This window comes from Ovis canadensis, chromosome 1 (genome assembly GCF_042477335.2).
Source record: "Ovis canadensis isolate MfBH-ARS-UI-01 breed Bighorn chromosome 1, ARS-UI_OviCan_v2, whole genome shotgun sequence".
NCBI lineage: Eukaryota > Metazoa > Chordata > Mammalia > Artiodactyla > Bovidae > Ovis > Ovis canadensis.
Window position 1 is genome coordinate 7662360 of NC_091245.1, and position 27453 is coordinate 7689812.

The 27453-nt window shown below is 44.5% G+C and overlaps 1 protein-coding gene across 1 annotated transcript; it reads right to left on the reverse strand.

Annotated features, from left to right (window-relative positions):
* Nucleotides 1-27151, reverse strand: SPP2 (secreted phosphoprotein 2). The gene is made up of 8 exons (XM_069585412.1): nucleotides 26883-27151; nucleotides 26661-26785; nucleotides 18864-18986; nucleotides 17676-17783; nucleotides 11151-11205; nucleotides 9903-9953; nucleotides 7520-7612; nucleotides 1-105 (listed from the first exon to the last, which is right to left on the reverse strand). Exons 1-7 carry the CDS (start codon nucleotides 26947-26949, stop codon nucleotides 7530-7532), a joined length of 612 nt encoding a protein of 203 aa, XP_069441513.1. The 5' UTR covers nucleotides 26950-27151; the 3' UTR covers nucleotides 1-105; nucleotides 7520-7529.
* Nucleotides 27152-27453: the final 302 nt, after the last annotated feature.

Here is a 27453-nt window from a genome sequence, read left to right on the forward strand (position 1 = left end):
GAAGAGTAAGCCATTTATTAGGGACTGAAATTGATCAAAAGAAAATTACACAATCCATGAGGTATCTTTCTTCATTGGAACTTCTATTCCTTCCAATGCATTTTGCTGTTAAAAGAGAGAAGAAGGGGAGGGTTAGACCCTGTGGCACACGCTTCACGCTCTTACTGTGGAGGCACAGGACCCAGCATTCCTGGGCGCTGCTTGAAAAGGGATCCAAGAGGGACCAGAGGCTAGAGAAACTATGCAAAGCAGCCAGTCCCCCGAACAAAAAAAGGGGGCGTGAGAGACACCTGCTGGGAGAAGACGAGATCATGGAGTCCACGCAACAGAAATGCAGTCCCATGAAGGAAGGCCAAGTCTCAGAGAAGGAAGGGTCCCCGAGGAAAGGCTCAACCAGATCCTGGACTCAGTCTGAACTAAGGAGGTGCCGGTGATGAGAGAGGGAGGGAACCAGTCAAGTCAGGTAAGGAGTAGACTGGCGGGAGCCTGGCCATGGGAGGACCGGGGTCATCTGAGGCGGGACTACTCATTCATTCATCTGCCATTCATCCATTCGATAAACGTGTATGCACTGAGTATCCACTGGGGGTTGTGGCCGAGAGGAGGGCCAAGGAGGCCACGTCTCAGGAGCCAGAGGATTTCAGGGAAGAAGGGAGTGCTCGTCAGCATGAAATTCAGCTGCGAGGCTCAGCAGGAAATGGATGGACAACAGCCAGATGGAGCCAAAGGGTGGATACAGAGCCAATGCCTGAAAGAGGTGCTGGGGACAGCAGGTGCAGACAGCAGGTGGGAAGGAACAAGAGAGATTCCAGAGAAACTAGGGATAAGCGCGTGGGGAGCCCACTGTACAGCAGGTCCTCGTTACGCACAGAGATTTGTCTCCTGGCTGCTCTTTACTTGGAAAGTGAAAGTGTTACTTTCTCAGTCGTGCCTGACTCTTTGCGACCCCACGGACTGTAGCCCACCAGGCTCCCCTGTCCATGGGATTCTCCAGGCGAGGATTCTGGAGTGGGTAACTATTCCCTTCTCCAGGGGATCTTTCTGACCCAGGGATCGAACCCAGGTCTCCTGAATTACAGGTAGATTCTTTACCTTCTGGGCCACTTTTTTAGTCATTCTAGAATGTTCAGAGTAAGAAAAACTGCACACATTCCCACGTGAGCTCATACGAGGCCATTTGCTCGGTTTTGGCTCTCATGCTGTAAACAAGGTCCTCTTGGTTCTATTTGGTGCCACATTTTTTGGTTTTCTGTGATTTTTGTTGGTGATTTTGCTATTTTAAATGCCCCCCACATATAGTCGTCAAGTGCTGTCTAGTGCCCTGAGCATGAGAAGACCGTGCTGTGCCTGATGGAAAACATACATCCATGAGACAAGCCTCCTTCAGGCAGGAGTAACAGGGCCGTGGCTGTGAGTCCCATATTAATAAATCAACCATATGTATTAAATAAGACATCTTTCAACAGAAACACATGTGAAGGATGCATACAGATTACTGGACAAAATGTGACCAAAGGCTCATAGGAACTTAACCCTGTATTTCCCGCAGGAGAGGGGGTTCAGTGTTCACTGATTCAACTTTTGCAGCATCTCTGTAGCACATCACTACTGCAAGCAGTGAGAACGCACTGTGCTTGGTGGGGCAGTCAGTAAGCACGTGCAGGGGACGAGTGTCGTAGCAGATGGTGAGGAAATCTAGTTTTCCACCTCCAGACACTGACTGGGCTCTTCTATCTTGCATGGGAGTCTGTCTCTCCCAATGGGTAGGCTATCTTGGAAATCATGACAAGAGGTTATGACTAATAATCCTGACTCCTGAACATTGAAATCACTCAGCAGGCTCACCGTGGTGGCTCGGGTGTTTGGGTCATCCTCCATATGCGCTTCACCCAGCACATTACAAATATTTCTTAAACAAATGATCCTTGAGGTTTTGCTCCCTCATGCTGTTTTCTAAGTGTGGAGATACTGACATGAGGTCGAGTATTGCAGGAAGAAAAGGAGGTACTTTGGAGACAGACAGACAGACAGACAGACATCAGGAACTAAATCTCAATTCAGCACCAGCTCTGAGAGGAGGGGCCTCCAAGGCCTCAGTTTCGTCATCTACAAAATGGAGGTAATAATGATGATACTTCACTTGGACAGTTGCAGGATTTAAATAAGGCAGCTTGGTGGAAAGGTACAAACACAGATCCAGGCACCCTTGAGAGTTCTGATCGTTGGTGTAGGGCCAGGCAAAAGGCAGGCATTTGATGAATATTTGTTGGACAAAAGTCAGGAGACTGATTCCTTCTCACGGTTATTGACAACAGATCCCACCAGTAACTGCCTCCTCCGCTGCTCTTGGCCATACAGGATAGGTGGTGGTAGTAGGTTAGTCACTTAGTCATGTCCATCTCTTTACACTCTCACAAGCTGTAGCCCACCGGGCTCCTCTGTCCACGGGATTTCCCAGGCAAGAATACTGGAGTGGGTTGCCATTTCCTCCTCCAGGGCATACTCCTGACCCAGGGATTGAACCCAGGACTCCTCCATTGCAGGAGGATTCTTTTACCTCTGAGCTACGAAGGAAGCCATAGGGTAGGAATTCCACGCTAATCCACATTGCAGCCTTAGGGAACGCGTATAGCTCGCGTGACCATGGTTTGGGTGCAGGCAGTGTGGTTTGTAGTCTTTGGACCACTGCCCTGTACAGAAATGAGAACTAGGCCAGCTGTGGAGATCAAGACAGTGTGAGCCTCTCAAACAGATTCCTTTCAACATGAGAGCTGGGACCTGCTTTCCCCGATTCCTATTTCAAAGTAGCAAGTAAGAAAAAGAATCTCAGACCTCTTTGTTGAAACACTCTCTTTCACGACCCACTCCCACATATTAAATAAATCTTCTGGCGGTCTGAAAGAACCCTAGAACAGTGGTTATTAAATTACAAAAATACTTCCTCAGCTCCTCATTTGTTCCAGAAACTAAGCCAGGCTCTGAGGATTCTGATTCTAGATGAACCAAAGGCTCTGCCTCTGGAGACCTTTCCCCACCAGAAGCATGTCATTCACAATTTGAAAAGAGTCCTGTATTTGATCCTGCATTGGCTCATTCCTTTCTTTCAACCTGAGGGAACTCACTGTATTACAGACATTATTTTTAGCATTAGGATCTAATATAGGATATTATTATTAATAACAGTACAGGCATATTATTAATCATATTTTCTTGTTACTAAACTAAAATAATAAGGACAACAAGGTAACACATCCTCAAAGAGCTCATGGTCTAGCAGGGACAAAAGTAAAAATAATAATAATCATAAATCTTTGAAAAACTGAGCCTGAGGGGTTGAAGAACTGCGTCATCCTCATCCCTCCTAAAGCGGCAGAGAAAGCTTGGAACCAGACTCCAGACACGGTGGACTGGCCTCCTCACTGGGCCCCCTATGCAGCCCTTATCTTAGGACTGTAGGGATCCTGCCCTGCTGAGGGTCATGGGAGTGCAGGGTTATAACTGGGAGGATAGCCAAGGTCAACGTCCAGGCCAGGACAGCAGCATTTGCCCTTTGGTGTGTATTGCCTTTAAATAGACATTTCTTAAGTGATCAACTTCTTTACAGAAATCAAATCATTATATATATGGCTCCCAGGTGGCACAGTGGTAAACAGTCTGCCTGTCAGTGCAGGAGATGTAAGAGACCTGGGTTTAATCCCTGGGTTGGGAAGATCCCCAGGAGTAGAAAATGTCAACCCTCTCCGGTATTCTTGCCTGGAGAATCCCATGGACAGAAGAGCCTGGTGGACTGCAGTCCATGGGGTCGTTCAAAGAATTGGACGTAACTAGGCATGCACACACACACACGTCCAGTATAATCATTATTAATCATTATATATATAATATAATCATTATATATTGTATAATATGTATAATATATAATATAATCATTAAATATAAATATATATACATGCAGAATAATTATTAATAAATAACATACAATCAATCCTTTGAGAATTGTATTTTCTCCCCTTGAAAATGTTCTGTAAAGCAACTGATGTGATTTAAGTTTATAAAAAAGGAATCTGATGAGTCTGTTTCTTTGTAATGAGTACTCTCTTGATCTCAGCCTGAAGTTAGCTGTTATTTTTAGGGTGCTCATAGATTCAAAAGAAAATCTACCATTTGCATCTTTCATCCTATACAGCTTTGCTGGTAAATTTCTCTTCGATTTTAGTTAAAATGTCAGTTGACCTCTTTCAAATTCCGGCTGTTAAAAATTAATCACACTAAGCTCAGCTGACTTTTTTGATAACAGAAGCTCAATATCCAAAATGAAAGATTCTGTCATCCACTTAAAAAAAAAAAAAGTACTTTCTGTTGCTTGCTGGGTGCCTGGCTCTGTGTGGGGGCCCTGGGAGATGCTGGCAACAGAAGTTATCTCAGCCCTTCCCTGGAGGACCTGGGGAAGTCAGATGAAGCAGAGGAGAAATGGGTAATTGCAGCGACCTGTCATGGGGACTTCAGTTCAGTTCAGTTGCTCAGTCGTGTCCAACTCTTTGCAAACCCATGGACTGCAGCAAGCCCAGGCTTCCCTGTCCACCACCAACTCCTGGAGATTACTCAGACTCATGTCCATCAAGTCGGTGATGCCATCCAACCATCTCATCCTCTGTTGTCCCCTTCTCCTTCCACTTTCAATCTTTCCCAGCATCGGGGTCTTTTCAAATAAGTCAGTTCTTCGCATTAGGTGGCCAAAGTATTGGAGCTTCAGCTTTAGCATCAGTCCTTCCAATGAACATTCAGGACTGATCTCCTTTAGGATGGACTGGTTGGATCTCCTTGCAGTCCAAGGGACTCTCAAGAGTCTTCTCCAACACCACGGTTCAAAAGCATCAGTTCTACGGCACTCAGCTTTCTTTATAGTCCAACTCTCACATCCATACATGACCACTGGAAAAACCATAGCCTTGACTAGATGGACCTTTGTTGGCAAAGCAATGTCTCTGCTTTTTAATATGCTGTCCAGGTTGCTTATGAGCAAGCTATGGCGTTTCTTCCAAGGAGCAAGCATCTTATAATTTCATGGCTGCAGTCACCATCTGCAGTGATTTTGGAACCCAAGAAAATAAAGTCTCTCACTGTTTCTATTGTTTCCCCATCTATTTCCCATGATGTGATGGGGTGGGATGCCATGATCTTTCTTTTTTGAATACTGAGTTTCCAGCCAGCTTTTGCACTCTCCTCTTTCACTTTCATCAAGAGGCTCTTTAGTTCCTGTTCACTTTCTGCCATAAGGCTGGTGTCATCTGCGTATCTGGGGTTATTGGTAATTCTCCCAGCAATAGTGGAGCCCATAAATGGACAATACTCTGACCTGGGGAGACCCTTAAGAGGAAGTAACGCTGAGCTGAGCTGAGATATAAGTGAGGAGAAGGAATTAGCCAGGTGGATGTTCCAGGTAGGTCTTCCCTGGGGGCTCAGATGGTAAAGAATCTGCGTGCAGTGCATGAGACCCGGGTTTGATCCTTGGTTTGGGAAGGTCCCCTGGAGAAGGGAATGGCAACCCACTCTAATATTCTTGCCTGGAGAATCTCGTGGACAGAGGAGCCTGGCGGGCTACAGTCCATGGGGTTGCAGAAGAGTAGGACATGACTGAGCACCTAATACTTTCACTTCACTTTTTCATGTTCCAGATAGAGGTTTCAGCAGAAGAAACCGCAGGTATTTCCGTGTCACTGGAGCTTCGGGGCTGGCGAACTTGGCAGTGATGAGGCTGAAGAAGTGGGCAAGGGACGGACCACAAGGGCCTTTGCGGGCCACGCTAGGGAATTTGGACTTTATCCTGAAAGCATACAGTGTTATGCAAACTTAAAACCTGTGACAGCGCAAGCTTCATGATTAGCTTATGTGTGTCTGTGTGTGAGAATGAATGTTCTCTGAGTCTATAAGTATAATTTTATCCAAAAATCCCTCTTGGGTGCCTTCGTCACATTCCTTTAGTTACTTGGGAGGCTTTAAAAAGACAAAACTGCCTTTGCTCCAGGCCCTGGTAGCTGGGAGTTTATTATACACACACATGAGGCCCAGCGGTGCCCAGTGTGGGTTTGCAGAACCAGGGCTCAGCCTCCAGCACAAGGGCAAGTGGGCTGTCCTTCCTCTAGGCTCATGGTCTGTCTCTACTTTGTCCTATAAGTGAATTGAGTGCGTGAGGTTTGCGTGGAGAAGGGTCAGAGTCTCTGCACTTCCAGATAAACCTGAGGGCCACGTGAAAGGTGGACAGTGTGGAATCAGGAGCTGAGGCAAGATGGCATGATGTGAGTGGTGATGGGCTAAAGCCAGAGAAAACATGTGGGCAAAATCCATAGGATCAGACCCCTGTGGATGTTGGGAGAAGATGAAGGGTAAAGAAGAGCCAAGATTGTATAACCTATGATGGGAAAGAATCTTTTAAAAACTAGATACATATGTATATAATTGAATTACTTTGCTATACATCTGAAACTATAATAACACACACTGTAAACTAACTATACTTCAACAAAAATTTTAAAGAGCAAATGACACTATAAATTTTTGAACAGGAGAAGATGCAGTGGGTGGTGATGCCTCTAGTAAGGCTGAAAAGGAGGCCATTTGAGTGTCAAGGGCTCCAGGATGCTCACCGCACCTGCATGCAGTGGGCAGCTGATGTTAGAGCCTGGATCTCAGGATGCAGCGAGGGGAGCAATGTGTGTTTGGAAAGCAGGCATGTGGAAGAGGTAACAGAGGAGGGAAGAACTGGGTGAAGGAGATCGCAAGAACGGGCGTCAGGATTTAAACGACTGATCAAGAAAAGGAAGGCAGATGAGACATCAGAGATTCGAAGGGCTAATATTTAGTTGGCAAAAAGCCAAAAAGTGATGGGAGGTGGGCAGGTAACGGCAGCAGCCTTGGACTACAATTTTGTCAAGAAGCTTAGGGCTTCCCCAATGGCTCAGCGGGTAAAGGACCCGCCTGCAATGCAGAAGACAGAGGAGACATCCCACAGGTTCCATCCCTGGGTCAGGAAAATCCCATGGAGAAGGAAACGGCAACCCACTCCTGTATTCCTGCCCGGGAAATCCCATGGGCACAGGAGCCTGGTGGGCCACAGTCCATGGTGGGGGTCGCAAAGAGCCTGATACGACTGAGTGACTAAGTACAAATACACATCATCGAAAAACTTATCTGACAAGGAAGGAGGGAGACAAGGAGGCAGCTGTTAGGGTGAAGAAGCTGAGTCAAGAAAGGGGCTGTTCTGTTTCTTCGCTGTTTAATTTTTGCTCTGAAAGTGGAGAAATATGAACACATTGGCTGCAGCACATGCAAAAGCCACAGGGCGAAGAGTGAAGGGACAGTTGAGGATCAGGATCCGGGAGGAGAGAAGAGAGGTGGGAGGCGAGATGCGAGCTGATGAGTGGACTGCAGACATCTGGAGGTGCAGGGGCAGCGGCTATAAGGCATTCCTTCCAGTAGCTTCTACTCCTAATTACACGTGTTTTTAGCCATGTTCCCTTACCTCAAGGCTGTCACTCAAAGCCAGGGTTTACTCTTGCTCTGGGCCACGGGTTCGAGTACCTTCTATTTCCAAGAGGAAAGTTTCTTCTCATCTCTGAAGACAGAAAGGGAATATAGGGGCTCTGTCATTCACATCTAGACCTCAGACAACGCAGAATGCGTGACTATGCGTTAATGAGAAGGACTGTGACCAGCACCATCTGAGTCCCTACTGCCAAGAGGCTCCCCAGGAACACGATGACCTCATCTTCCTTGTCAAGCCTCCCTCGCTCTCGCCCGCCTTGTGTTACAGCTGAACGCGTCTCTGTAAGCCCTCGAGGGCAGGGACTGTCACATTGATCCCTCCGTTCTCCGTGGGATCTGCCCAGGGCCTGTCACACACATTTGTTGAATTAAATTGAATTGTCATGTTCAAAGCAATCTCCGAGATGGCTGCACATCCGAGTCAATGATGGTCCCAAAGCCCAAAATATTTTTAGAATTCAGCTCTGGGATTATCTTCCAAGGAATATAAAAAGGATCCGTCACATTAATTTATATCCATATATATATATATATATATATATATATATATATATATATATATATTTGTCCCAAATGACATTTATCCCAGTGTGGTAGCCACCCCCAAGATGGACACGTGGTGGAATTCACAGTCTTGAGTATTATTCCACATTGGCCCAGGGTCAGTGTGTGTGGTTAATAAACTACGCAGAAGTGATGCTATATCACTTGCAAAATCAGGAAATAAAAGACTGTGTGTCTTGGATGCTCTGTGGTTTGTTCATTCCTCTCTCTCCATCTCTTTCTCATCATGTTCTCTGGCAGAAGTCAGTTTTCATGCTTTGAGGACACTCAGACAGCCCTGGCGAAAGGCCGGTATGCTAAGAAACCAAAGCCTTCTGTCCAGTAGCCCCAAAGAACTGAGCCCTGCCAACCACCACCTGAGTAACCTGGGCAGTGGGTCCCTCAGGCCCAGTCAAGCCTTCAGATGAGGTCTCAGCCATGGTCAATGTTTTCCCTGCACCTTCTAGAGACTCTGAGCCAGAAACACCCAGCCAAGCTACTGCTGGGTTCCTGACCCAGAAACTATCAGACAGTAAATGTTTGCTGTTTTAAGCTGCTAGGCTGTGTGGTCATTTGACACACCGCAATAGATGGACATGGATTTGAGCCAAACTCCAGGAGTTAGTGGAGGACAGAGGAGCCTGGTGTGTTGCAGTCCATGGTGTCACGAAGAGCTGGACATGACTTAGCAACTGAACAATAACAACAGACGGCTAAGGCACCGAAGTTGGTCATTAATCTAATTAACTGAATTTATTTCCAAAAGTAAATCCAAGAGCACATGCTTTCCACCACTATTGATGCTGAAAAGAATGGGCCCTAGAATCTGCAGGTGATTCCAAAAACAAGTGTTCAAAACTGTTCTCAGTAGTGGTCACGTTGTTAGAATAACTGCATTTATTTCAAAATGGCACACTGAAGGAGGTCTAAACTTAGGCCCTTCTTGTAAGCAAGCCTCGTACTGTAAGCTTTAGTACTTCAGACAAATTGGGAGTAAGCTGAAGGATGGTCAGACACTGAGTGCAATGAAACATTGATACCTGTGTCCTTGTAATAGAGAACTCTGATCAGAGAGTAAATTTCACAATTTTTCTGGCAAGTGGCCTGGGAAAAACAGAAGCTTCAGAGTCTGACAGATCTCTCTCTAGGTCCTGTGTCTGCCACTCCCCACCGGAATCAAAGTTCTACATTGGCCGTGAAGCCTTGAACAAGTTACAGAAGCTCACTAAGCCTCAGTTTGCTCATCTGCAAAATGGGAAGGAACGTAGCACTCCCTTTCGAGATGGTTGTGAAGCTGAAGGAGGAAACTGTCAATCAGTAGAGGGTGAGCATTTTGTGTCACAACAAACATCATGAGTTGTTAATCACCTCTTCTGTGTAAACAGATAATACTCCTGGTTTATAGAGCCATCATGATGGTTAAATGAGAATACTTATTATAAAAGGGAGAAACTAAATAACTGATAGCTCTGTCTGCTTGCTGAAAAGTACAGTTGAAGGTGGAGGGTAAAGAGGAGCTCATAAGAGCTTGGGATTTTTAGAAAATGTTGCACACTGGGACAGGAGGGAGGTCAGTGCTAATTTTCTCAGCCAGATTTGATACTTTGAATCCTGATAAATTTCAAGTGAGTTTCAATGCCTCAAAGTCAGCTTTTCAGTGATGTGCAAAACAAGTTTATGCAGGACTGTTCTTCTCATTTGCCTTTAAAATATTTTGTATTTCAGGGGTTTATCTCCTATGACATGGCTTCAGTGCATTCTGGCTTGATCAGAAGAGGATGTGTTGGTATCTGGCAAAAGAAAATGGGACCACTTACCACGTGATCGTTCATAAAGCGGTTCACCTCTGGATCTGTCAGGAGTGAGGCCTGTAATACAATAATAGTCATAAGGCAATTATGACTGCCCACTTCTGGAATGTTCCATGATTTTGTTACTGATGCCACAAATACACCTTTCCCACAAGGAAGCGGTGGAAGATCACCAAAGACTCACTGCCATCAGCTCCAACAGGGAAAATCCTCCTATTTACCTATTTTATTAATAGGTAAAAATGGTTTCTGCTTCCCTGATGGCTCAGCAGTAAAGAATCTGCCTGCAATGCAAGAGATGCCGGAGATTTAGGAGGCTCTGGGTAGATCCCTGGGTCAGGAAGCTCCTCTGGAGAAAGAAATGGCAGCCCACCCCAGTATTCTTGCCTGGAAAATTCCATGGACAGAGTTACTGGGCAGGTTACAGCCCACAGGGTCACAAAGAGTTGGACGCAACTGAGCACACGTGCAAAAATGCTTCCTAAGCCATAGAACACTCACCTGGCCCGCCTTCAAATGAGAGACTGCTTATGAAGGGGAAGTGGACCACCCTCCTGTTCCCAAGCAAGATTCTGAAAGGGATGGTCAACTCTGGTGACATGGCTGGAGGGTTGCAGCCCCCGCCAGCCAGATGAGGCCTAGTCCAGAGCTTTCCACGTGTGCATTCTTGCATGTGCGTACGTGCTCAGTCGTGTCCAACTGTTTGTGACTCCACACAGTGTAGCCCACCAGGCTCCTCTGTCCATGGGATTTTCCAGGCAAGAACACTGGCGTGGGTTGCCATTTCCTCCTTCAAGGGATCTTCCCCAACCAAGGATCAAATCTGCATTTCTTGCCTCCCATATTGGCAGGCGGATTCTTTACCACTAAGCCATCTGGGAAACCTGAGTCCTAAAACTGGCCTTGCACCCAGGAAGTAACAAGCATGTTCAAGTTGGGAGACCCTCTTACGGTGAAAACCAGCAACTGTCCTGCCTAACTGGCAGAGATGTTAGAGCCGTGAAATGGAAATATGTCTGGAAAGTCTCTGCATAAATGAAGAGTTGCTTAAATGAAGAGCTGTGTCATTTTTGCCTACTATTAAGAAAGGAGCAAAAGCAAATGTTTATTTTCCAAAATTTCTGTCATTGTACAAAGCTTATATAGAGCCATTTCCAGTTTTAAATGATTCCCTGGTCGAGAGCTTTAATCTGAAGTTAATTCATGAAAAAAATATATTTAAAAGATCTAAATATTAAAAAGGTCTCAACTTACCAAGCAGGTGACTGTTTCTTGATGTAGAGGATCCCAAGATATCCCCAAAAAACATCTAATTCAGGCATTGGTATATATCAGCACATGAAAGAGAAAAAAGGAAAGGCACTGCAAAATACTCAACTATTAACTGGAAGACTCACACAACTTTTAATGAAATAAGGCAATAAGCTATATTAAATCACTTTAATTAATGTATGGTTTTGAACATATTGGTGTTTAGTCACTGAATCGTATCTGACCCTCTGTGACCCCACGAATGGTAGGCGTCCAGGATCCTCTGTCCTTGGGATTCCCCAGACAAGAACACTGGACTGGGTTGCCATTTCCTTATCCAGGGCGATCTTCCCATCCAGGGGTTGAACCCAAGTCTCCTGATTTGGGAGTGCTGAGTCTTAGCTACACTGGGCCACCAGGGAGGTCTGATGAACCACTGGGCTTATGAAGCAAACTCAGGGATACAAATAGAGGCCTGTCCCCCTCTCCCTAACTCCACTGAACTCCACCCCAAACCTCCTGCATTGGCAGGCAGGTTCTTTACCCTTGAGCCACCAGGAAAGCCATGTGTGTCTAAAAAAGTACATGGGGAAGAGCAACTTATATGAAGTTTAAGTCATCTGAAAAGATTTCCACTAGACTCAAAATGACTCCCAGATGCAGACCAGAAAGAAGGAACTCTGTTACATGGACTTGCTGATAGACTGTGTTCAAGTCAAATCTGGGAGTTTTCTTTCTATGTAGTCCCCATATGGGTTCAATAGGAAACAGTGTGTACGAAAATTCTTCATGAAGCCACTGAAAGCCCAGTGAAGTGAAAGTTGCTCAGTCATGTCTGACTCTTTGCAATCCCATGGGCTTAGTCCATGGAATTCTCCAGGCCAGAATACTGGAATGGGTATCCCAGGTACTGGAATGGGTATCCCAGGTCTCCTGTACTGCAGGTGGATTCTTTCCCAGCTGAGCCACAAGGGAAGCCCTTGAAAGCCCAGAGTCACAAAGTAAGGTGGCTGTTTGGCTCACAGCTTTTCTTCCAGTTGTCTGGGCTGCCTACCTGTCACCCTCTCCATTCTTAACAGCCAGTAAGCCTGCTGACCTTTGTCAGAGTGACTGGTCTAGGAGGTGGCAAAGTTCAGTGGGAGAAAGAATAAGTTTTCAATAAATGGTGCTGAGACAACTGGATATCCACAAGCAAAAGGATGAAGCTGAATCCCTTCCTAATCAAAGTGGGCCATGAATCTCAATGAAAGACACATACAAACAACAAGAGAAAAAAGTAGATCAATTTGACTTCATTAAACTTTAAAACTTTTGTTCTTCAAAGGGTACCATCAAGAAAGAAAAAAACCTTACAGATGGGAGAAAACATTGGCAATTTTTTGGAACTTATATACAAAATATACAAAGAACTCTTCCTACTCAACAACAAGAAGACAAATAACCCAATTTAAAATTGAAAAAGGATTCAAGTAGACATTTCTCCAAAAAAGATACACAAATAGCTGATTATTACTTATTAGTGAAGTGAAGTCACTCAGTCGTGTTCGACTATTTGCAACCCCATGGACTGTAGCCCACCAGGCTCCTCCATTCATGGAATTTTCCAAGCAAGAGTACTGGAGTAGGTGGCCATTTCCTTCTCCAGGGTATTACTCATTAGGATAATGCAAACCAAAATCTTAAAGAGATACCACTTCACATCCACTAGAATGACTCAAAAAAAAAGACAGACAATAACAAGTGTTGATAGGATGTATAGAAATTGGAACTCTCATATATTGCTGGTGGAAATATAACATGGTATAGCTATTATGGAAAACTGCTTGGCAGTTTCTCAAAAATTAACACAAAAAGTGAGTTTATGCTCCAGAAATTTCACTTATAGGTGAGTAGCCAAGATAGATAAAAATACATGCCTGCACAAAAACTTGTAGATGAATGCTCACAGAATCATTATTTAAAACAGCCAAAGTGTAGAAACAACCTCAATTTTGATCAGCTAACGAATGGATAAATCAAATGTGGTTTATCCATACAATGGATTGTTATTCCACCACAGAAGAAGTACTGATTCATGCTACAACATGTATGAACCTCCAAACATGCTGAGATAAACCAGTCACAAAAGAACACATATTGCATGCTTCTATTTATATTAAATGCCAGAAAAGTAACTTCATAGACAAAGAAAATGTCAATAGATTAGTGGTTACTGAGTGTTGGAAAGAATAGGGTAAGAGGAAGGGGTACTGGAATTTCTTTTGGAGATGATGAAACGTTCAGGATTTAGATAGCAGCGACAGCTGTGCAACCTTTTGAATATACTCAAAACCACTGGGTGAATTGTACACATTAAATTGGTGAATTGTATGGTCTGTGAACTATATTTCAGTAACAGCACTATTTCTTTTTAATGAGACACATGCCTCAAGCCAGGCTAATGGTAGGGATATCAAGAGGTTAGAGAGAAAGGCTCAGTTTCCTCCTCAGTTTGGAGGATATGAATCTGGAGTGGCTTGTGGTCTTGCCTCCTGCTGCAAGAAGAAAACTCATGAGCAGTAAGAGGAGGGGGGAGAAGGAAGAGATGAAAGTGGCACCAGTATTGTTGATGGTCCCTAAACTGAGTCATCCGCGAGCACAGCTCCTCCCATTTGTTCTGGGAATGTGAACCAGGGAATCCTCTCATTTTGGCTTAGCCCACTTCCAGTTGAAGTTCTATCATTTGAAATGGAAGAGAGTAAATAAATGAAATACTTGTAACTCTCCTCCCCCAAGTTCAGAATTCCTGTTCATTCTTTCTCAGTTTCTCTTTTTGGACTGTTTTGGGTCTCAAGGCTGAACTCTAGTCAAACTTCATCCCCCACTCCAAATCAGAAAGATTTGCCCAAAGTCAAGTCCATTCACCAAGTTACAGATGTTAGCATTGCAATTGTGTGGTTGACTGACATGCCATATAGAAATTGTTTACCCCCTACATACTTCTCTTACAAATTTAAAAACTATAAAATATATAAAATATATTTAAATATAAAAATAATATTGAAATATTTTTAAATAATTAAACCACCCATAATTTAAATATTTATTTTAAATATTAAAATATAACAATATAAAATATATTTAAATATTTTCTAAAATACTAAAACTATAAAAATAATTTAAACTACCCATAATTTAAATATTTATTTGGTTAAGAGAGAATATTAGCAATTTCAGAAATTTATTTTTTCAAACCTTTTAACAAAGCTTTTATACTTATTATAACTATGTTGTGAAAAACCCAAGTTTACTATATTAGAGACACTTTCTCTTACTGTATTCTTGCCAGATAATTTCCATTTGAACTGTCTTATTTCATAATAAAAACTTATTTATTACATAAAATAAGTTATCTACTTATATAAATAAGACATTTCATAACAATATTTCATAATAATTGGGATTTTTGGTCTTAGTCTCTATTTTTGGCTTCCATTGTTCTTTACATTATATTCCTTTCTCTGGAAATTCTCTTACTATCTGCATATGTTTTTCAAGTGGTCTTTATATTCATTACTCTGAGGGTTTTTTTTTTTTTAGTTTTCTTTTATTCCCTACTTCCAACGATGATTTATTCGTTCCTTGTCTAAATTCATCCCAGTCGATTGTCTTTCGTGTTTGTAGTACCACCATTTATTTCACTGAAAATGGTTAACAGCTGTCATCTAATTTTTCTTCCTGTTTCATATAAGAAACCTATTTTAGAGTTTCCAGGAATTACTTTAAACCTCCATCTGCTTTCTCCTCTTTCTTTCAAGTTGCAGAATCCTTTAATTTAAGGAATTTTTTACTTCCTCATAATTTTTTACAGTTTCCTAATCTTTGAGGGAAAGCAACCCGGGAGTTCATTTTTAAAATTGTGTTTGTTTCAGGGACTAACTTTGTAGCAGAGCCTTCACACAAAAGTTGGGATTGGAAGAAAAGTGAGTAGCTTTCAGTCTGCGATGAGAAAGTTGCAACAGGTTTGCGGGCTGCGCAAGAATCAACTTCTCAAATCAGAGATGGAAGAGGGATTAAACTGGGGCCCGCTTGTCAATCTCTACTGTGTTAAAGGCCACAGAAGAATTGGCATCCCTTTCTCGGGACATTCACCACTAACTCCCAGCTCTCCTTAGCATCCTGTCTCACCTGCCCTGCCAGCCTCCCATCGCTCCATTCTTACCTAGCTCCAATCTCTTCTCCATCTATTCTGTCACCTCCCTACTTGTAATTCTCAAGTAGCCCCAAGCCAAGGATCCTGGCAAGACCCGTGAGGTCCACCTTGACCAGGCTCAGGTCCTCTCCAGCCCCACCTTCTGCCTCTCTTCTCACATTCTGCTCCCAGTTACAATGGATTTCAACCTGTCCATTTCAACCTGTCAGCTTAGCTTCCCTCATACTCAGGGAACCCCGTCGTGCTTTCCCCTGTGCTTGAAATCTCTCCTTCCCACCCCTCCACACCCTGTGCCCTTCATCCTGAGGTCACCCACTGTCTAGTTTCCCTGGAAAACCTGCTCTGCCCCACGTGTACCCATCCTCCCACTCTGTGTTCCCAAAAGCCTGTCTGGTAGTCAGGGTAACCCCTGCATAACGGATACCCCAGACTGGTCTACAGACTCTACAAGGGCCAGAGATGTGTCTTTCTTACTCTTGGCTGTCTCCTGGCTTCCACCCACATAAACCACAAAGTCAACACAACATGCTTGTGACATGATGCTTGGTCCTTGTCACTTCTGGCTTAGCTTGGCCAGGCATGCACCAATGTGTCAGCTGTGAAGCTGACCTCACTTCCTGAATTCTTTACTGGAGTCAAACAGGAGGCCCTGGGTACCTGAACTAGCAGCAGGGAGACAAGAAATCACCCAGAAATCACCTGGAGATTGACCCCCAAACACTGCCAGTGAGAACAAGATCGATCAACAAGGCTATGCTCAACTGAACATTTTTGCACAATTTTCCTTTTAACAGTAAAGGCACCCCTGCGGTGTTGGAGAAGACTCTTGAGAGTCCCTTGGAATGCAAGGAGATTCAACCAGTCCATCCAAAAGGAAATCAGTCCTGAATGTTCGTTGGAAGAACTGATGCTGAAGTGATCAGCCAATCCTTTGGCCACCTGATGCGAAGAACTGACTCATTTGAAAAGATCCTGATGCTGGGAAAGATTGAGGGCAGGAGGACAAGGGGATGACAATGGATCAGATGGTTGGATGGCATCACTGACTCGATGGACATGAGTTTGAGCAAGCTCCAGGAGTTGGTGATGGACAGGGAGGCCTGGTGTGCTGCAGTCCGTAGGGTTGCAAAGAGTCGGACACGACTGAGCGACTGAACTGGACTGTAACAGGAGCTCCTCAGTCATGAGCGTCACTCCTAACTCTAAAATGGACTTCATATAAAATATGTAAGGCCCAGGTCCTCCCTGGCAGTCCAGTGGCTAAGACTCCACGCTCCCAATGCTGGGGTCATGAGTTCATTTTCTGATCTGGGAATTAAGATCCCACGAGCCAAACTATGAGGCAATAAATGAACAAATATGTAGGGCCTGGGTATGTTCATAATATAGGAACATTACTTTTATGTATAATTCTTGAAGTTGAAATTTTATGCTCTTCTCATGTAATTTTCACTACAGATTTAAACCTTGAAAAAAATGAATAAAAGTATAAGCAGAGAAAGACGTTGTTGTTCAGATTTGGCTTTGTAATGGTAGAAACACTTTTAAATAGCAGTGAAGGACAGATTATCCCCTTATGAATAAACAAACATATACCAGTTATGCTTTTATTCCTCATACTATGTATGTATCATACGTACTATGTAGGTATAGCGGTATGATACTACGTATCATACTGCTGTAATTTCATCCTCAGTTTTATTGTATGTGTGTAAATATTAACTAAACTTCTACCCTGTATCAAACATTGGCCTAGACAATAAAACAAACATTCCCTGCTCTCATGAGATATATATTTCGGTAAGAAAATCAGACAGTAAGTAATATAATTCCAAGTCAGAATTTTACATGTTATTGATTTCTCAGGATTATTGCAGATGACTATCAATGCCATTGGGGGGAAAAGATGTGTTCTGTCATTTACTGAGCATCTGTTATGTGCTAGACTCTGGACCAGATCTTTTACATCCATGAACTTTCTTGGTTTCCTCAGCATCCTATTGGGTGGTCTTTATTACTGATATGTAACAGATGGAGAAGCCTCAGATTTATGGAGATTAAATATCCTGACCTAAGTTGCAGAGCTGGTAAATGAACACTGATCTATCCGAAATGGCCCCTTCATTCCACTAAATGAGAGAGGCAGTGAACTGCACACTTAAATCTAGAACTTTTGCTCATTGTTTTCTTAAGCTCATATTCAAAATCTTAGAGAGGTGGGATTGGAAGATGTAAGGGACAGTGAATGTGAGTTTGCAGGTCCAGACTCTTGCCCAGGCACCTGATGGTCCAGCTACTCTATCACACCTCAAAGGATGCCAAGCCCCTGTGCATACCTCTTCACTGCTGCTGGACCCAGAGCTGGAGGACCAGTGGCAGCGAACCCACACGTCCTGGACGCGTTCAGCAGACATCCGCACGGTGCTTCTGCAAACGGCCACAGGCTGGAAAAGAAGAAATGGTGAGTTCTACGCCCAGCAGCTTGGGTAAACAGCTAGGACCTCCCCAAGAAATCAGGCAACATCATAGGGCTTGGCACAATGGTGCAAACAGAAAGGAAGAATTTGGTCATTTCATTTTCATTTCTCAAAACCTAAGCAAAAGCAAACGATGGCTAAGGCATCTCTTGAGCATTTGCTACATTTCACGTCCCCTAGAAAGCAAACATTCCCTTCCTGAGCACTGAGTTGGTCACCTTGCATGGTTTTCCATGAGAACAAGAATTGGGAAGATCCCCAAGGCCTCTGCTCTGCTCTCCCTTGGTCTCAGATTTCCTTCAGATGCTAGTGACATTCGGGTTTGGGGTGTTTGTAAAACAATCATGGCGAAAATTTCCACGGAACAACAAAACAAAGGGTCTTCTTTTCAGAATTGATATTGCTATGTAGCAACACAGACGTCATCACACCAGTAAAATGACACCCGTGGAACAACACCTCCGAGAGTGAGTCTGGGGTGGTGGTGCTGGCCTGTGCAAGTGGGCTCCTACCCCTGGGGATAACCAGGCATGGGGCCATGTGCTGGTCACTGGAGAAGCAGAACCAACCAGGCTACAGTCCTGACCCCCGTGGACCGCAAGCTGGTGGGGGAGACGGAATTTTGCATGACAGTCAACTATAAGACATGCACCTCACCCCAGGAACACAGCTGGCATTTTGAATTCACTTAAGATAGAATTTGAAATGTCTCAAGGGCTTTTCTTTGTTCTTGGCCCCTTTGTATTCACTTTGCCTGCCACCATCATTATGCCCATTTTAAAGAGCAGAAAACTGAGGCAACAGGGGTTAAATGACTTTCCAGGATTACTCAGGATTCCAGACTCCAGAGCTTAAATCCTTGACCACAGAGTCACACCACCCCCACCCAGGGAACAGCATGGACACAGGTAATGGTGCCTCCGAGGGTGGCCGGACACGAGATATGGCCAAGACCTCAGTGCGACTTTGAATCAGCTCCAGGTGACGGAGGAAGGCAGAGCTCTCTCGCATTTGTTTCCAGGCTTGTGGCCTTTGCCCCACACTCACCACGTGGTAGCCCCTCTGGAAGTCACAGGTGGCGGGGTCTGCCTCAGATTCCCTCCTGCACGTCGTCTCTTGAATCCTGAACTCCAAGTCCATGGTCAAGCTGTCCTCGTCCAGGGCGTTGACCTTCACAAAAACAAAGTGGCAGCTTGCTACAGATGTGTTCCTGAAGGTCACATGCTAGAAATGTTTCTCCCTGCACAAGAAGAAAAGGTGCCAGAATCTCCCACCACTAAAGCTTTCGATTGTCACCCTCATTCTGAAGACCAGGGGAGGAAGTGCTCTACGAAGTTTCACGGGACTTCACTGAGACAGCAGAACCTGGACGTGGGTGTCCTGACTCCAAGCTTATTCTAATGACTTCTCTTTACAACGGATCCTCATTATTTACCAATTCCGTACTTGCAAATTTCCTTAAATGTGTATTCAACTCCAAGTCATTCCTGGGTGCTGTCACGGCCACTCATGGACATACGCTGAGCAGCGAAGAACTTGAGCAGCCCGATGCACACGCTCCTGCCCAGGGGCAGACAAGGTGATGCTCTCCTCCTTGTCCTGGCTCCCAGACTGTACGCAAGTCATTTTTATTGTCCATTTTGTGGCATGTTTTTCTCATTTTTGTGCTTTTCCTGGGTGATCTTGCTATTGAAACTGGCCCCCAAGCCTAGGGCTGACAAGCTGTCTAGTTTCCCAAGTGCAGAAAGGCTGTGATGTGACTGCCGGAGAAAATACGTGTGTTAACTGAGCTCCGTTCAGGCCCCAACTACAGCGCTGTTACAGTGTGTGCGTGTGTGTGTGTGTGTGTGTGTGAGCGCACGCACCTGAGCTCAGTCATGTCCGACTTTTTGCAACCCCATGGACTATAGCCCGCCAGGCTCCTCTGTCCATGGAATTTCCCAGGCAAGAATACTGGAGTGGGTTGCCATTTCCTTCTCCAGGGGATCTTCCCAACTCAGGAACTGAACCTGCAGCTCTTGCATTGGCAGGCAGAGTCTTTACCACAAACGCCACCTGGGTAGCCCCTACAGACCACTTGCAGAGGGAAAATAAAAGGATGCTTTGCTTTGGAAGCAGGCAACAGGCCCCAAGCTTGGGGTGGGGCTGGGAGTCCTCGTGTCTGTTTCTGACACAGAATGAGGAAGGCTACAAGTAGAGTTCTCTGAAAACAAGTAGGACTAAAAACTCAGTCTTGCCATTATTTCCCACCTTGTTTATTGATAATTTTTAAATATTAGATACTAAATATGAGTCTCATTAAACAAGTAAAACCTCGTCTATCGGCCGGAGCGCACTGTCCAGTTCCTCTGCCCCCTCTGCCCCTTCCTGCCCCCTGCTCCCCACATCGTCCCCGCCTCCATTATGCTTCCACAATTTTCCTTAAAGCAGTCTGATGAAAGCAAAGTGGCAGGACAAAGGCGTAGTTCAAAAGATGCAAATGTGGGGGTCTGAATACTGATCATTTTGTTGAACTGTGAGATTATTTTGCAACCTTTTTTGCATCTCTAAGCACAACTCCAGAATATGGAGAAAAGCTTAATAGCTCTGCTTTTTCATTTGAATTAACTTTCAGCCAATTTCTTCTCTGTGTTTTTTGAAAAAGGTAGGACAACCCAAATACTCAAAAGTAAGAAATCAACTGGAGAAAATCCCAAACCCAGCATTATGGCTGAAATTAAAATGCAGTACTTTGTAATCAGTGTTACAGTGTGGTCCTGTTTTTCTTTAAAAATGTATTTTATACCCACATATGAAGAGAAAAAGATCCAAAAGACATCTGCCACATGTCTGTAGTGGGCGTCTCAGAGGACTGAATAGTAGATGTTACTTTTAGTTTTTTCTTTCTTGTTGAGTCTTGTGACTCTTTATACTAAGTATATTCTGATTTTTTTACTCTTCAAAAAGGAATAAAAATATATAAGCCATAAAAGGCCCATAACAATTCCTTTTTGAGATTCTGATGTTTAATGTTATGCTCCCACTTAGCTGGGCCACAGTGTCCAGATCTGTGGTCAAATATTGGTCTGGATGTTTCTGTGAAGGTGTTTTTGGATGAAATTAAAGTGGTGGGCTTTGAGAAAAGCGGATTACCCTTCTTCCTGTGGGTGGGCCTCGCCCAATCAGTTGAAGGCCCAAATAGAACAAAGACTGACCTTTTCCTCAGCAGGAAGGATTTCTGCCAGCTGATGGCCTTCAGACTTTACCTGCGATGCCAGTTTTTCCCTGGGTCTCCAGCCTGCTAGCCCACCCTGCAGACTTTGGCTGCACCAACCCTCCACAACAGTGTGGGCCAATTCTTTAAAATCAATCTCCCTGTCTGTCTGTCTCTCTCTCAGTTCTGTTTCTCTGGAGAAGCCCAACTAACACAGAGATCACTTGGGTTTTTCAAACTAAGCCCTTAAGATTGGACAAAGAGTAAATCTCGGGTATATCTGCCTAGAATAATGCAATGAAGACAAAAAGCAAAAAATGCAAAGTAAAGGAAAAGTAAAAGTGTACAGGAACGGGCACAGACACAGAAAGGATCCCAAAGCTTCTGTGGCTTTGCCCCGAATGTCCCAGAATTCATCCACTCCCCACCCTCCTGGTGCCGGGGGCTCAGTGCCATCACTGGTCATTGCCTGCTTCCCGCAGTCGCTGTCTGCGCCTCCTCCCTTGCATTCCACTTCAGAGATCTTTGAAGGTCTTCTCTCACTTTATTTAAAGCCCCACCCCTACCCCCTCCAGGGGTAGTTCCACAGCTGGAGTTTCTCCTCCCTGAGTCTTAGCTCAAATATGGTGTCTCTGTGGATATATCTGCCCATCTGACAGTTACCCCAGCCCAGATCCATCCATCCATCCTCCTGTTTTATTTTCTCTACAGGACTCTCCACTCTCTGAGACTTCTTTCACTTTTTTATGTAATGTCACCCCATTCTCCATCATCACCTTCTTCCCTCTCCCTCCCCTTTCTCTTCCTCTCTCTCTGCAATGGACTCTGAGCTCCATGGAAGTGTCAACTACAACTTGGCACTTGCCATCTACCTGTGGACTGTAGGCCACCAGGCTCCTCTGTCCATGGGATTCTCCAGGCAAGAATACTGGAGTGAGTTGCCATGCCCTTCAGCAGGGGATCTTCCCAACCCAAGGACTGAACCCGCGTCTCTTAAGTCTCCTGCATCAGCAGGCAGGTTCTTTGCCTCTAGCGCCACCTGGGAAGCCCATTGCCGACCTCTACAAAGATTAAATCAAGTGCTGCTGCAGCTGCTGAGCTTCAACACCTCTTGAAAGAGTTCAGGGTGGAGAGCAGAAAGGAGGCACTCTCTACTCAGGATAAAACTGGCAGGACACGTCTTCAGACAGTTGGATATTCTCAGGAGCTGATTTTACGAGCCCAATTCTTATATCTCCTCGTTTCTAGAAAAGCACTAAAATTCTTCATGATTTTCATGAGAAAATCCCGTTTCTCCTGACTAGAAGAAGCTTCATGAGACCAGCAGAAACTTTCTAAAAAATAAGTGTGCATGTATTCCCCCTTTACCAAAATCACATATATACTGTCCCTCCCTGCTATTTCTTTGGAGCAGTTTCTCAAAGCTTTCGAGGTACTGTCTCCAAGGCTGCAGTCCTCTTTTTGCCCCAAATAAAACTTAGCTCACAACTCTCACGTTGTGCATCTTTTAAAGTCAACACAAGCCCAGTCTGGCCCATGCAGTCTTCCTCATCCCCAGTACAGGGTCCATGTCCACCTTATCTTTCTCAGCTTGTGTCCATGAGGGAACAGTCTGAATGAACCTGGTGTCGGGGAGCAAGGAAACCTTCATGACTGAAGTCCCATTTGCCCACATTTCCCCATTATTTTCTAAACTTGGAGTCCAAGGCATAAGTTATTCAAAATCAGTTCCAAGTATTTAATCCAGGTCTGCTGGGAAAACCCAGTGGTTCTCAACCCTGACTACACATCAGAATGACCAGGAAGCATGTGAGAATGTGAGCTCCACCCTCAGAAACTGGGGCTTAAATAGTCACCTTCCCTCTTGGAAGTCAAGTACATTTCTTTCTTTTTTTTAAATTTAGATTATTTTCCCATATAAGCTATGGGGCATCAGGAATATTTGTCTCTCAGGTGATGCTGACATGTAGCCAGATCAAGAATCACTGGGTTTTTGAGATATTTTGTTTTTAAGCCACACCATGTGGCAAGCAGGATTAGTCCCCCCACCAGGGATCAAACCAGTGCCCCATGCATTAAAGGTGTGGAGTCTTAACCACTGGACCACCAGGGAAATCTCATGAAGCACTGGACTTATGAAGCAAACTCAGGGATAAATATTGAGGCCTGACCCCTCTCCCTAAGTCCACTGAACTCTATCCCAAACCTCCCACATATACACAAACATGACAAAACCAGTTACTTCCTTTGGACATATTCCTAGAAATGAAGCTATGAGATCAAAAGTTATATTTGCTATTTTTAATGTTTAACACGTTTATAAATATGCTTAATGCATATTTCCAAATTGCTTCCCACTTATTTCCTTTAGACATAGTCCTAGAAGTGAAACTATAAGATCAAACATTATATTGGCTATTTTCAATGTTTAACGTGTTTATAAACATTCTTAACACTTATTTCCAAATTGCTTCCCAAAGACAATCTTACCAAATTACCCTCTCTCTAGCAATGTTTGAGGTTTCCCGTTTTCTCTTCCCCTTCCTTTTCACCTTGGTGTTTCAGTTCTGATTCTGTTGGCTGTTAGAGACGTGATGTACTTTCTCCAATGCTTCTGGTGCATCTGTATTCCTTCTTTTGTGAGTTGTTTTGTACCTTCAGTGCCAGAGATCTCTTCCTTCACCTCTTTCCTGCGCTCTTTGCTTGACTCTGATGAGATCTCCTGGGTCTACTGGTATGGGGGGCGGGGGAACTGGCATATTTGGGGCCACCTTTAGGTCATTTGTAAAAGGCATGACTAACACATACTCCTTTCCCTGTTTGGAACCGGACATGCAGATGATACCACCTTTATGGCAGAAAGCAAAGAAGAACTAAAGAGCCTCTTGATGAAAGTGAAAGAGGAGAGTGAAAAAGTTGGCTTAAAGCTCAACATTCAGAAAACTCAGATCATGGCATCCAATCCCATCACTTCATGGCAAATAGATGGGGAAACAGTGGAAACAGTGGAAACAGTGGCAGACTTTTGAGGGGAGGGAGCTCCAAAATCACTGCAGATGGTGGCTGCAGCCATGAAATTAAAAACCACTTACTCCTTGGAAGAAAAGTTATGACCAACCTAGTCAGCATATTAAAAAGCAGAGACATTACTTTGCCAACAAAGGTCCATCTAGTCAAGGCTATGGTTTTTCCAGTAGTCATATGGATATGACAGTTGGACTTTATAAAGAAAGCTGAGCACCGAAGAATTGATGCTTTTGAACTGTGGTGTTGGAGAAGACTCTTGAGAGTCCCTTGGACTGTAAGGAGATCCAACCAGTCCATCCTAAAGAAAAGCAACCCTGAATATTCATTGGAAGGACTGATGCTGAAGCTGAAATTCCAATACTTTGTCTATGTGAAGAATTGACTCATTGGAAAAGACCCTGATGCTGGGAAAGACTGAAGGAGGGAGGGGAAGGGGACAACAGAGGATGAGATGGTTGGATGGCATCACCGACTCAATGGACATGAGTTTGAGTAAACTCTGGAAGTTGGTGATGGACAGGGAGGGCTGGCGTGCTGCGGTTCATGGGGTCGCAAAGACACAACTGAACTGAACATGTACAATAAAAAGCAAAATGCGAACCACTTCTAAAAAGAAAGAAGCATCACCAGGACAGATCAAAAAGGGAGAGTTTTCCTTCCATTGGGAGAAGAAGGGAAGTTTTCATGGCAGAGACATGGTGATGGAACTTGGCCAGTGAATTTGAATAATGAGAAAAGCCTGGAAAGAAACAAAATTAGGCAGAATTCCAGAGAGAAGGCAGCTTACTGGAAGTGAAGGGGCATCTCCTGCTTGTGTTCTCATCAAGGATCCCACACACAGATATGCTTATTTGCAGGTGCCTGTGTGTCTGGGCTCAGACGTCTGATACCAAGATGGCCCCGTGTGCTGGAATGTGCTCTGGGTGACGACACCTCAAGCTAGCTCATCTCCACTGGCCAGATTTCCATGGTGTCAGTAACTGGTTCTCTCTCGGGAGCTGTCCTCAGGCTCTTATTCACTTAATTAACTACTAACTTTCTTCTGTAGCAAGCACTAGCTAAATTACAAGTAAATCTAAACTGTCTATTTGCACGCTTGGCAAAAGGCCATGGATACCCACCCTGCCACACACGTGGATTTCATTAAATGTGAAAGATGGAAGCCAGTACAGGCAGGGTGGGAGGGAGAGGTTCTCTATTCCGTCCGGTACCCCTCCAGAAGGAACTCTCCCTTTGTCCTGGCAGCTGACCACATGTGTCTTCCAGGGTCTCTGCACTGCGACATCCAGGCCAGGTGACTGACTCTGTCTACAGCAGCCCAGTTCTGGGCAGGGTGCCTTGCTGAAGCATCATCTTCATGACCTATGACCCAATTAGAAAAGACAACTGGGACAATTTGATACATTTCCAGGGAATACGGAATGAGAAACTGAGCCATCTTCTGAAGAAGCAGGGTCAAGATGAATGTATTGATGTTTTATTTGGAGACTGGAGCCGTGGAGCCAGCAGCTGTGTGCCCTTCACAGGAGGAGAGGGGCAAACATGATGAGAGCTAAGGCAGTACCCAGGGCTTCCCCACTAGCTCAGAGATAAAGAATCTGCCTGCAAGGCAGGAGGCACAGAGAAGCTGGTTGGATCCCTAGATTGGGAAGATCCCCTGGAGGCGGAAATGGCAAACCACTCCAGTACTCTTGCCTGAAAAATCCTATGGACACAGGTACCTCGTAGGCTATAGCCCAAAGAGTCACAAAGAGTTGAACACGACCCAGCAATCATGCATACAGGCGGCACCCCGCAGGGATGGGAGACATGAGCACGAAGGTGGAGAGGACACAGTGGCCCTCTGACCTCTGTGAGGAAGCAGGCATTGCTTGGACCCCTGGTCATTTCTCCTTGGTTCCCAATTTCCCGGGTGGCCTGGCTGCAACGAGTTCTCACTCTTAAGACCTGGAACCTTGTAGAAGTTCCCCACCTCTTATCTTAATCTTAACTCTGCTGGAGGCTATTTCTGCTCCCCCTTGCTGAAGACAACGTGCAGGCAGTGGAATCACCCGGGGCCCAGCGAGGGGGTAGATGACTGCTGTCTAGTTTCTCATTCCCTTTGAAGGATAATTCTGTTTCTTTCTTTGCCAATCATGCTCTTAGTCATTGGAAGCCCATGAAAATTCATCTTTTCCCCATTTCCCCAAGCTAACAGGAAACAGACGATTACCAAATTGACAAAGGAAAGTGGATTTCTTTGGCTCAAAAGCCAGAATTTATTTCCTATAAGTATTAGGAGCAGAACTGCTGAACTTGAAAAGGCCTCGTTTCTAATAAACAAGCAGTTTTTAATAAACGTCTCAGAAAGAACCATGGGCACTTTCAGTCTAGAAGCAGAGGGTAACATCTGGAAACAGGAAATGAGGCCAGAGGGAAGAAAACTGAAAGAAGAATCAGGAATCTGAGGTAGTTTTGAGAGCTTTCTGACAATTGTAATTAAATCCTTTCTCTCTCAAAAAAAGAATCTGAAAGCGATGAGTGGCTGTTATCTTTTTAAACTGGAAAATTTTTAATGTGTACCTCAAAAAATGACAAGAGGAAAAAAAACAAAATAGTATAGAGAAGACATAACAGGCACTTACTCTTTTAATTGAGCTTCTGAACGCTCGAAACAGATAGGGGCTCAGTGACTGGGAATTCACTTTTGCCACAGAGGCGCTGAGAGCCTCCTTCAGGGAAGCCGGGTCATAGTCATACACCGGGAAACCTGGGCACACAAGCACACAGGGATACGGTGAGTCAGGACCCAGGGTCCAAACAGCTATATCATCAAGGGCAGGAGCCCCGGTCCCCAAGCTCCTTACCTGTACAGGTCCAGTGGTTCATTCCAAGGGCAAATATCACCAACATCTTCATCACCATCTTCTCCATTATGGGAAGAACAATTTCAGTGCAGAGACAGGGAGATTGTCTCTGTGCCTTTGGGGTTGACCAGTTGTCCTGAAAGCAGCTATTTATCAGTGTGACCTGGCTTGGTCTCTCCAACTGGAGCAGACAGCGGCTTCAACAGAGACTCTAATTGATCCTGGGATCAATATTTACTTCTGGCTTTTCCAATGGACAAGGTCCAGTTGGAGGCCACTTTTGAAGTTTGGACCTCGACATGGGACTTGAGCCCACAGCTAAAGCCATCGAGAGGCGGGGACTCTCCATGCAGCTTTTGTTTTTCTCTATTTAATTTCACCCAGATGGACTGTCTAGTTCTCTTTATTTCATTTCATTTTTAGAGGGAGAGATGTAATCTTACTTTCAACAAAATGGTTAATTTTTTTAATTTATTTATTTCTAATAGAAGGATAATTGCTTTACAATATTGTGTTGGTTCCTGCCATACATCACTGTAAGTCAGCCATAGGTATACTTATGAAACTCTCC

Bases quoted from the DNA above. Each gene is read 5' to 3' on its own strand.
- SPP2 (XM_069585412.1), bottom strand. From the start codon at position 26,949: ATGGAGAAGATGGTGATGAAGATGTTGGTGATATTTGCCCTTGGAATG. The intron at 17,784-18,863 runs GTGAGTGTGGGG...CTTCTTTTCCAG, and splicing joins TCCAGAGGGGCTACCACGTG to CCTGTGGCCGTTTGCAGAAG. The intron at 9,954-11,150 runs GTAAGTTGAGAC...ATTGTATTACAG, and splicing joins AAGAAACAGTCACCTGCTTG to GCCTCACTCCTGACAGATCC.